The sequence below is a fragment of the Cottoperca gobio genome, chromosome 17 (genome assembly GCF_900634415.1).
Source record: "Cottoperca gobio chromosome 17, fCotGob3.1, whole genome shotgun sequence".
Lineage (NCBI taxonomy): Eukaryota > Metazoa > Chordata > Actinopteri > Perciformes > Bovichtidae > Cottoperca > Cottoperca gobio.
In genome coordinates, this window is record NC_041371.1 from 6,582,276 (window position 1) to 6,594,796 (window position 12,521).

Here is a 12,521-nt window from a genome sequence, read left to right on the forward strand (position 1 = left end):
AAGCTTTTTCTCCACAAATCTTTACTAATTTACTTGAGTACACTTTTTTTTAAAGTGATCATTTGAAATAATTTATGAACCAACTAGAGGGGTTACTATTTCTCCACTTGCTACAATGAATATGATATTTACTCATAAGAATAATCATATTAATCAGGTCAGAAAAATAAACAGAAATTAAATGATTCATATAAAAAGAAAAAAGAAATTCTAAAAGTCAGAATATCATTTACCCAAAATCTTTTCCCAACCCACTGTTGTTCAGATTTCAAAAATGTCTATTTTCTTTTTTTATAGACTTATATGGTGTTGCTCAAAGTTTATGCCAACTTCGTACTATAAACTAGAATTACCCCCTTGTGGTTGAATGCCACTGCCAACTGGTCGAGTTGCTTTTTACATTTACATCCATGTCTGTCCAAAAAGTCTTCCTAATTTTATGGTAGACATCTGTGTGAAATTGTCATAAAACAAAAGAACATGGCTTCCAACAAAGATAAAGGTCATTTCTAAATGTAGAATGCTGATGAAACATCTATCCATTTATTCTTTGTGTAAAATATTTATTATTTTAAGATCTAAATTATGCTCACATTTTCATTACTTTAAGAATTATTTTAATATAAGTTTTATTTGAATCCCTTATTTTCTAATATTTATATACTTGTTGAGTTCTCCTGTAATGTTGTGTACTCGTTAGTCCAACACAGAATGGTTAAGTCGGGTAATAATGAGAACATAATTTCATTATACATATGCAGCACAGAATATGACCAGGCAATAGGGTTATAATCTTTTAATAAAAACTTTGGTATCAATAACATTCTGGCCAATAAAAATAAGTGTGACCTTTAGTGATGTCATGAGTCACACCAGGGGCCCACCATCCGTTTCTCCAGACTGTCAGGATTTAATTCAGGTTCCATCACATTACCACGAAGAAATAAATGCATTTCAATGTAGAAAAACCATTTCATTGTGCCCTTAGATGAAGATTAATTTAAGTCTGAACACTCCATTCAATTATGCCTTAAAGAGTGTGGAAAGGAAAGTAAAAAGTCAGTGCCACAGACAAGAAATACGTTGCATAACAATCTCGATTGCTGTCTGTATTTTGTGATTTGTTTTGCAGTTAAATCTTACTGGTTTATGCATTTTATGTTCAGACGTGTGCATTGTTTGTTTCACCAGGTTGTAAGAGGAATGTTCCTCCAGGGACACATCTGAATGGCTTATTCTCTGCAAATCTCAAATTGTCATTTTTTATCACAGCTTCTGTGAAACCTGTACAAGGGAATCTGCATATAAAATAAGAAGTGAGAATCAAGAAAACATTGGATGTCAGTGCCTCCTTATTATCTGTTATTACAAAATGAAGAATGGACTTTGTAGATGGAAAACCTTAAGATTAAATCCAGCACTTCAGGGGCAACAAGTTAACATCATGACACAAATTAAAGAGAAACTAAGTCAATTAACACCCAGCCAACCATTGGGTTGTGTCCAAATCTCAGGGGAAGGATGCACAGCAGCCACAATACCCCCGGGAAATACAGGACAGAGTTTCTAAAGGCGGCACAGACAAAATCTCTTGCCACATCTCCTCAAAGCTCATCTTTAAGCTTTGCTTCTTCTTCATCCATTTCTGAAAGGGCCTCCTCCATTTCGTCCTTTGTATCCTCCTCCTCCTCCTCATCGATTTCATCATCTTCATCATCGCCATCTTCACCATCCTCACCATCCTCCTCAACTTCGGTGTCTTGTTCTTTAGTCTTCTCCTCTTCTTCTTTTCGTTTCAGGTCATCTTGCTCCTGTTTCATTTTTCTCTCTGGTTCCTGTGAGGGAAGGTTTAGATAGTTACACCCCATGTCTCTTAATCTGTTCAGTATCTCACTGACAAACGCTTCACGAGTTGTACAAAAGACAAAATGTGGTAAAAAACAAACAAACGGCATACCTTTGTCACACCCCATGTCTCATTTGTAATGTCTTCTGCTTCCTTCACATCGTCGGTGACTAGGAAGTTGTCAAAGATGGTTCCAGATTTCACCTGAGATAAACAGTAGCAAATGTTACACTATAGCTTATTGCTACGACAACAACGTTACTATTCAAAGATGAACTAAATGTATCTCTCACCTGCCAAAGATCAAGACCTAAAACAGAAATTTTGTCAAACTTGTAGATGTTTGAATCAGCACTGTATTCAGGATTGTCAATCTCGGGATGCACCCAGGGTCCTTTGTAGTTGGGGTTGTCCACCTGTTTGGGTTTCCATTCTCCCTGCAAAACAAAACAGGTATTTATCAGGCTGCAAGGACCTTAGGAGAGTAAATGCTAAACATTTCTCAGGCAGAGGCGATCACAAAGCTTTAGCCTACCTTGTACTCTGGGTTAGGGATCATGGGTGGCTCCCACTCTCCATCCATATCCACGTCCCAGTCAGTCAGGCTTTTTAGCATCAGGGTCTGGAATGTTCTCAGATCTGTCCCAGTCCTAAAAAAAATAAAAAATAAAATCTCAAAATGGAAACTGAATTTACAGAATTGTGAACGTAAATTTAGTTTTTTTAAGCACATGACAGTTGTGGAAATCTAGAGAGAAATAAATGGAAAAACACTCCAGTCAGCATTTCCCACGTAATTAAGAGCACGTTCAGTCAATGCAAAGCAGAACAAAAGGTTAATTTTATGCAGGAAGTTGACTAACTTTACTGCTTGATTACAATAATAAAGCTCCTTCACCTCAGGCTTGGTGTCATCAGCATCATCCATCTTGGCATTGTCATCCCAGTCCTCTGGCTTCTTGGCTTCGGGGTCCTTAATGTTCTTAGGAGGCAGGAAGTCCCAGTCTTCCTCCAGACTGCCAGATTCTACCTTCTCATTATCAATCTTGACCTCATAGGTCTGATCTGGATTTAGGATCAGCGTGTACATGTGGGTCAGCTCATCATCCTAGGAAAAAAAAGTGTTTGAATTAAGCCACTAGTACAGAGGTCATGCACATTTGTGTATTATTCAAATAGTTTTTACTATATTTTTTGCCTAAAGTTTTAAATGTCAGAATTACCTTGCACTTAATCTCTTTCTTGATGAGGTGATTCTTGCCCTTGTAATTGAAGATGACGTGGACTTTCTTGGTGCTGTAGCCACAGATATCAGGGCCTGTGTGAAATAAAAGGTAATTGTGAGATGTTGCAAATCCTGTTAGTGTAACTTTTAAATTATAATTGTTGAACATAATCACTTACCAAACATGATGTAGTAAGAGGAGTCGCCATGCATGGCAGTCTGATCCAAGTCATCAGGGAAGACCTTCACATAGCCACCACCACAGTCAATCTTTTGCTCATGCTTGACTGTAAACTGAATGACCACAGGCTTGCCCTCGTTGCTGAAAGGCTCAAAACGGGCAGAGGCAGCATAGAAACGAGCATCCTGGCTTGTTTGCAGACCTGAGAAGGCGTACAAAATAAATATTTAGCAAGACAAAAACAAATAAGTGCTCTTCGGCTAACTGTGTGGGAACTGTACTACAACATGGAGACACCAAGGCAGTTAAACAAGTCGGACATAATAATGTTTTACATTAGAAGAATAAGGTTCGGTCGAACATTTCCACTTTTTAAATCAGTAGTTACATCAGAACACATTTTTTGGTATCTTTTTAGCCATAATGAACATGATCAACACTTAGGAATAGTTGTTAGGTGATTTTTGTTTTAGAATAAGTGGATTAGAACTCAAAACTTTACCTTTGTCTTTCTCAGCATCTCCATAGAAGTTGCCAGCTGTCAGTTTCCACTCTCCATAGTCAGATTTGTGTTTGGAGTTCACCCAGCGACTTCTCCATTCATCTGAAACGAAAAAGATCAGTAAGTAAATTAGAGTTTTAAACACTGAGGGCACATATTTCAAATAGATCGCCTGAAAATCATATTACCCAAACGGTCACTTCATTATTGTTACTCTTTGAAATTGTCAAACCAGCTAAATTTGTATTGCAATTTAGGCCACAGCTAGCAACTTAGGTGTCAGTAACGTTATAACGGTTGCTAGATGTGGGGCCTTGCTAAGCGGCCAACCCAGTATAAGTTATGAAACTGAAAGGAGAAGTATTTTACACTGAATCGCTGATTGAAGAAAAACAAACAAACAAGAAGAGGCTTTTAACAAAAACACACGATGGTAAATGTGACAAAATGACGGCTAACAGTCAAGCTAACATGCAATGAATTAACCTCATGCACAGCTAGTGTAATATGCCAAACTTACCACCGTCCAGAAACTCCTCCCGAAAGTAAATCTTTGCATGTACGCAGTACACTGCTAATATTACCGCAACTACACCTAAGACTTGCATTTTCCCCAGCTCAGCTCAGCTCAACTTTCCAGTACTGACAGCTTCGTTGCAGAGTATTGAATACCTTGTGAAGGAGGAAGAGAAGAGAATATTTTAGAGTCGCTCCAGCGAACAGATGTCTGCTTGCCATTGGATAACAAGATGGTGTATCTGGACCAATAACAGTAGACCACGAAACATATGTCCTCTCCAGAGCCTGATCCAGGATCAGTGCTTCTCATTTCGACTTTGTCATCATATCAAACACTCCTGTAGAGGGTGCCAAATATCAAATGTAGAAAATAAAATGGTTGCCACAGAGCCAGTGCCGTTGAGTTACGACACTCCCATAGACTTCTGTTGTAATCTGAAAAACCGGAAGTAACGTGTGTCGTGGGGCAAACACTGCACGGATCCAGCTGTGAACCCCCACATGTTCAGTGTTTCACACCGACTGCAGCCCCTGAGACACAGCTACTGAGTTCATGAAATGACTGCATTTTCTGACATGTTAACGAATAAGCTGATATGAATCTAAAGCCATCTTTAGTTAATGTTTATCGTAAAATAATATCTAACGTTAGTTAGATTATAATGGCAGTTAGCTAACGTAATTGGCTTCAGGGTGAGCCTAAACTGCTCACTTTGTCGGGCTTCATTTCGCAATAATGACCGGCTCGCTGCACATTATCCCTTACTTAGAAACACTTTGCCAGCTAAAATGTAATGTACTTTTAGTTGACCTACATTTACTTTAAATGATTTGCCGTTTTTCCCCCAACACTTAATCCTTCAGTTTCTTACACACATTTAAAATCACCACAATATTTCCATTGTTGTACAGGAGTAGAAGTATAAAGCAGCAAAAAATAGAAATAGTCACCCTAAAATTGAAAGTAAAAGTAAAGTGAGTAAAAGTACTTAGTTACTTTCCACAACTGCATATTTACCACTCTATATATCAGACTGTATTCTTATTATACCTCCAGCTGTTAATTATGTCTATAATTTATTATTATTAGAATATTTCGTCTACTTGCACCTGCATATCTGTATTCATTATATATTGTTTGTAATTTCATGTTTAATAATGCCTTTTCATATCAGTGCCGTTGCTGATTCATATCTTCCAATTACTGTCTATTCTACATTCTATATTTATTTACAGTTCACTCTGTACATTGCTCTGCACTTTACTGTGTTTGCACTTCTTTAGATGCTAGAATATATCATTTTATATTCACTTGTTGTGCATGTGTATGCGATTGTCTTAACAAAACATTAGGAGGTGAGACAGTATGACCATATAATCAGTTTAAAATATGAATGGATACATAAACTACTCTAAATGTATTCTACGTTATACGAACAGAGCCCTTCCCCTCTAAAATGAAACCGAAAAACAGATTAACCGTCTCTTAGCCACTTCCCAGAAAATAATGTTATATATATATATATATAATATATAAGTACAGTCCGCGTAGTAATCTATGCATATTATGCGTTATATTCACTGAAAATTGCTATAAATAATCGCTGCTATCAGTCCTGCTTGAAAACAGGAACTATAGAGCGCTACATTAACCACGTGACTGCGTGGCGGCGAGATCAGGAAGTGTCTTATCTCTCAGCAACAGCACTGCACACGAGTCAACTGAGGAGGAAGTCATTACTACAAACCTGTTGACGTTTCTCAAATAAAATAGTACAAGACTTCAAAATTAACCAAATTAAAAGGGATATAAACTGAAATAAATACATAAACAAGCATAATCTAATCTTTGACAACCCCCCCCCCCAAACAAAAAAACCTCAGGGAAAGGCCATAAGAAAACTAACAGTTAGGAAACTTGAGCTCGAAACGACCGTTACTGACATCTTTCACCACGTCATCTCTATCGCTAACGGCTTGAGCGCGTGGAATCTTTAAATGGTTAACGTTAGAAAACGATAACGCAAAGTTGGCTTTAGATGAAAACCTAATTGTCAGCGAAAAACCAAGCAAGTTGTCAAAAAACCAACAGAAACGGCACTAACTGAAAATGTGGCCATCTATAATTTTATCGGCTGACTTTGGTAAGGGCAGAACATATGTTACAATAATGTTAGTAAAGTTAACAAGAGGTAAGATATTAACGTTAGCTAACAGCAAACTGTCGGACTCGAAAATAGTTTGCTAACGGTAACGTTAATGTTAGCTAGCAACCGCTAGCTATAGGCTAACGTTAGTTTTGTTATCACAATGTCAACGTTAGCATCAGGTTAATCAACCATCTAGTTAAGGATAACCTAGTAACCGAAACTATGTTTTCAACACGGATATGCCTTTAACTTTATAATGGTACATGAACGTTAGCTTAGTATAGTTGACCGTTAACCAGCCGGCCCTTGTGTGTTAACTAGGCTAGCCGGTGAGTGTGAGGGTGGGGTTCGTCCTATCCAGTCTATGGCCATATCCCGCCGCACAAATATGTAACGGTAACGGTAATATCTAATATACGGTAACTTCTAACCCGTTAAAAGGAACCCCGTCATCATGTCATGTCGGCTTGATTTAAAAACTTACATAGTTTACCGACACTTACTAGTATGGCCTCTTTTGGGCTTTTATTTTCTTGCTAAATAGCTGACTGCTTTTGATAAATGATTCACCAAAGGAGGTTGTAAACCCGTTTCCTATCAAGAGTCTGATATTCCAGGAATAGGTGGGAATAATTGTATTGCATAATGGATTGTATTTGTTTTCATACTCATGAATATTCAAACTTTAGTACAGAATGTATTTCAATTGTCGAGCTCCATTACAGTTTATCATCTAATCAAAAACCATTCTGATTTAATTTCAGAGTGTGGACGCTCATATCCTGGGACTGCCAAGGGGGGGAATTATTATTAATGTGCTAAAGTACATTGTGGCTTGCCAGTAAAAGATACAGATTAAATATTTGCACTGTACGTCTGTGAGATTAGCATCCCCAATGCTGTGATTATTTCATAAGAAGTACCTCTCCTTTTTCAACTGATCATAATTAATCATGTGTGCTAAAATGACAATATTTAAGTTAAACAATTAATGTATGTTAGATGCCTTTTTGATTAAAAAAATAAGTTTTGTTTATAAAAAAGAAAGTAATAAAAGAAATCTATTTTACTTTTTTGCCTTCAGATTTTGTGAAGTGATGGATGATATTGTCTTGATGCTTTGTAGGAGATCTTCTTTTCAATGGTGGATGCCAGAGAGGGTCTCCTGAAAGGAACAAGGAATGTCTACAACTTGCTGATGCCAGCTCTTGACGCAGGTCAAAACTTAGATAAGTTGAGACATGGAGAACAATTAAAAAAGAACTTTAAGTACACCATGAAATTCTGCCATAGGTCCTTAGATGGTAAGTCATTTCTTTATTAAAGTTGTCAGTTGCATTTGAGTCTTTCATATTTTGATGTTAATAAGACATAACAGTAACACCACACCAGGAGTCTTCACCATTTTGTTTGGCCTGTCATATTGGATTGCTTTAAAAAATGTAATTCATTGCATTATCTGTTAACAATGATATTGTTGTAAACAAATGGGCGATTTTGTATTTTGTACCCTGTGTTAACTTGCATATGACAAATAAAATTTGAAACTTAATAACACCCTTTATAGTAGACTGAAATAATGACATAAATCCACATAAACATATTGAACAAGTATGATCACCAATCAACAAAAACCATCATGCATTGCACATGATATCAATCCAAATTAGTTTTGGACAATAACACATTATAAACTGTTGATGTAGAATTCCCTGTTTGATGAATGAGTGTGTATGTGTGCAGCAGGTGTAGGTTAAACCCTAGATACAGTGACCTCTAGTGGATATCAGGTAGTAATTAAAGACACAGCAACTATAGTTGGAATAAATAAAGATGTGTTTAAAGCTAGTTTATGAGGAAACAGGGTTTAAGAGACACTCATTTTTTTCCAGACAGGATTAAAGTTGTTTTAAGCTAAACAAAATGAATGACAGTAATTGCTCCATCAAATCCTTGAAAGTAATGTGTTACAACAAACAATTGCCTATTTATTATCTAATTAGAAACAATGCGGGGATACCATAAGTAGGGTAGGCAGTACTAGTGACCTCTCCACATTGCTTAGACTCTAAGCAATGTGGAGATGTCACTAGTACTGCTCTAAGCCTTAGAGCCAATGAATTTATGGTAATTTACATGATGAACCTTTAAGTAAATCTTGTATAATTTCTTTAAAAGTACATTTTTAACATTAGTACATTTCTAATATGGGACCAAGATGCCGACGACATGGTCAAGAAAATGCAGGTGATGACACCTACCTACTGTATATTGATAATTCTGTGGTATTATTGGCTTAACACATGTTGACATTAGCATTTAACATTCATTAATCTGTTCTCTGTGGAAGGACTGTATCCACCTATATCAGGAGTACCAGTCTTGCTTCCAGAAAACAAAGAAACAAACAATGGAAAGACCTGGAACGAAGTCCTTTGAGGTTTCAGAGATACAGATCTTTTGCAAGTTTGAGGGCGTCTGCAATCAACTCGAAAAGGTGCAATCCACACTACCCTTTGAACCCCGCTCTTACTATAAGGTCTTGACAATTAACAATAAGCATTATCTATTGTAGATCAAACACATAATTGCAGTGTGCAAGATGTTCGAATCTCTTGGAAAATCAAATATTGAGGGCATTGAGATTATGGTCAGATAATTCCACACTGTAGACATGAACCTGAAAAGAAAGCAGTACGATAGTTGAATTCGAACAAGATTTTACTAAGTTTATGGCCCAAATCGGCCACATTGAGGTATGTATAGTTTCCTTCTGTTACAATCTGTGATGTAGGTAGCTTCTTTCTTATTTAGACGTCATATTGAAAGTTTGTCTATTATCTGCAGAACCAGCTGCGGACATTTATGAGTTCATGCATATTTGAACTGTGGATGATTTGACATTTTAATCGGAAAATTCAGGTTTAAAAAAAAAAATCCTTTTATTTGCAGTTTTCAGAGGCTGAACATTCCCTGTCCCTGAAGTTTCCAACTGTTCGGGTCTTATTCTTCAGCGTTATGCCTCAGAAGTAAAGTTTGTGAAAACGGTATTCCATTTTGATGCTTGAGTAGATACTAAGAATAAAATCTACATATTTGATAGATATATTTGATTAAATAAACAGATCTACTTGTGTACATTTTCTTTGCAGCTCTATGACAAACAGAAAGACGACCCCCCCATTAGCTAGAAACATGCCTCCTGTGGCTCGAAGGATGAGTTGGGCCAAGCATCTCTACCAAGAAATAGAGGAACCCATCTCATACCTAAAAGTAATCCTTAATTTCTCCCACAAAGACAACTAAAAAATACTTTTTTATTGTACTGAAATGTTTTGACGTTGAATGTATCTGTTGTCATTAACAGGAACACTCTGACATCCTGTGCAGCTCTGAGGGACAAGATGTGGTCAAAATGTACAAACTGCAGCTGTGTTTGTAGAGTTTGAGTTAATGTTAAAATGCTTTCTCCCCCATTCTGCCTTATAACGGTGTCACAATTTTGTTTTTCATGGCTATTGCATAATTTATCAATGATTCCAGCGTTTCTCATTTTGAAGCTATTATGTTCTTGGTAAACCGCAAGGTGGACTCTGCGCTTCGCCGTGGGTCAGCGCTGCTCACCTGGTCATCCCTCCTCCTGTAAAAGTTCTTCCAAAATGTTGACACTGCTTTGTTTGAGCTCAAATATCTTAAGAAGGTATGTTACTGACCAAAATGTTAGCTGTTTTCTTTTTCAGATATTGCAGCATTGCAATCCACACTTTTACCCTTCAGGGATTCATATAAATACTATTGCTCAAGGGGCACACTTTTAGTTGCCATATATTTTATTAAAAATTTTTTAGGTGCAGGATATCTGTAAAATACACATTGATGATGTCCTCAAAGACTTCTCAGAGATGATTGACCTCCCCGAAAGTCATGCGTCTTCAGTGCAGCACCTGATTGGCCACAATGAGGTGTGGACTTGGTTTTCACTTTTCTTGATTGCTGTCTTACTTTCATCTTCCAAATTAAAACATGAAGTGAAATTGGAAGTAAATTGCTAATGTTCTTCCATTAAATTAAGGCTTAAAGCTTCTATAATTTATTAATTGTATCAAACAACATCAGGGTGGCAATGTGAAAGGGGTTTGCTTTATATAGATTTCCAGGGGATTGTTTTTAGATGTCCTGCTACTTTACTGTTCTGGTTCATTCTCACCTCTCCCATTGCATTGTTTTCGGCTGAAAAATGTTTTATCAATGTTGTGTTCACAACTTGTTTCTGCTGCCCCCACGTGGCCTAAGCAAAGGGTTACTTGTTTTTTTTTATATTATTTTTTTTTAAAGAAATTATGAATTCCGTCTGGTTCTCCAATTATGTCTTTTTTATGTCTTTTTTTAGAATCAATGTAAGGAGTGGACAAAGACATTGAACTACAAATATAGTCGTGTTAAAGAAGCAGTGAAGGAGCTGTGTAATGTGGTCAGTGCTATTTATGAATCGAAATGCACCAAGAAGACTGTTGAGGAACCTGTTTCAGGTTAAGTCCCAGTTTTAAGTATTGAAGTGGAAAAAACATAAAAGTATTGAAAGAACGGTCATACAGAACTTATGTGTGTGTTTCTCTTTTATTTCACCCCTTGAACATTTTAGGACGGAGGAGTGTGTCGTTCTCAGGAGAGAGGAAGAAGACTGTCAATGCTTTAAATGCAAATCTTAATTTCAGGAGTTTAAGAAGCTTTATGAATACTTCAGTGCAAGGGTAGATGCACTGGTGAAAACAACCAAGCTATCTCTGGAGGCCCCGAAAAGGAGAATTTGTGGCACTAAGAAGTATGTCTGTTATTCAGTATGTAAATAAAAAAAGGCCAATAAATATCTAAGATAAATTATATGATCTCTTCCAGACCGACATCAATAAAAGAGAAGTTTAGTACTTACCAGAAGTCAAAGTCTGAAACTAAGATGGCCTCACTAGTAAAAAGTGAAGTCCAGCTGGTTATACCCAACGTGGTGAGTTTCTACTACTCATTGGCAACTGATTCCACTTAACACTAGTAACCTTTTAATCTATAGGCCAATCTTTACATTACATTACAGTTAATTTGTTGTCCAAAGCGACTTACAACAAGTGCAAACAATCATGAGGATCTTGTTAAACAAGATTGTCTGATATTTGTTGTCACCAGGTAATGAGTCCCCCTGTAGATGAGATCCAACAGGCCATACATCGACTAATCGACTTGGTGTTGGAAATAAGCAAAGGCATTGCATGGCGGCGGGAGTACAGTCACGACGGCACAAAGAACAAAGGTAAGTTGTTATCAACATGTGCAAGGATGAAAAACAAGCCCGATGGACAAGTTGAGTAAGTAAAAAACAGTTCATCTTTTTAAATGTAAACCAAGGATGTGGAGTTTGTTGAAGTAAATGTAAGTATTTAATTGTTTTGTTTTTATCCGACAGTATAATAAAATCTGACATGGCCAATATCAATCAAAGTTAAATACAGCCCTTTCTAAAGACCCTTTTAATTTGATGTGTGAGCATGATTAGTTTTACTAATCTTACTATTATTTGTGTGTTTCCCTGTTTGTGATGATCTCATAGGTGGAGAAAAAGAAAACTTGTTGAACACAAGGACATCAGAAAGGTTGTGATCATTCTGAAAGCAGCAGTGATCTCCCAGAGACGGAGACGCAACTGTTGTTCTGAAGCAGTGATATCTGGGACGAGGACAGGAACCTTAAAGTCAAGGTTTGTTTTCCTGAGAACATAAAATATGTTTTATAATAATAATAAATATAATGATGGTAATAATATTGATGATAACAACTTCATGTTTATCTTAACTTTTAAAAGGAATTTATGGACAGGAATCCATCCTTGATCCAGATCAAATCTGAAATCCAGCACTACTCCTCAATTGAACAAGATATTGATGATATCAAACCCTTCATTGTTCTTGGGTCTACTGAATTGTCAACAGGTATGGTAGCCGTAATGTGTTGATTTTCTTTTAATACACTACATTACATTTTACATTGTGTGCTGCTGGGTCAAATTCCACCAGATAATGGAGAGAATATTTCAAGCTTTACAGCACACA

At 36.8% G+C, this 12,521-nt stretch overlaps 1 protein-coding gene across 1 annotated transcript; it reads right to left on the reverse strand.

Moving 5' to 3' along the window:
* Positions 1-781: 781 nt before the first annotated feature.
* calr3b (calreticulin 3b) lies at positions 782-4,455 on the reverse strand. The gene is given in 10 exon segments (XM_029452890.1): positions 782-1,835; positions 1,958-2,050; positions 2,140-2,283; positions 2,382-2,444; positions 2,446-2,496; positions 2,745-2,954; positions 3,070-3,164; positions 3,251-3,454; positions 3,755-3,856; positions 4,275-4,455. Coding segments are annotated over 10 exon segments (1,281 nt in total). The 5' UTR covers positions 4,363-4,455; the 3' UTR covers positions 782-1,604.
* Positions 4,456-12,521: the final 8,066 nt, after the last annotated feature.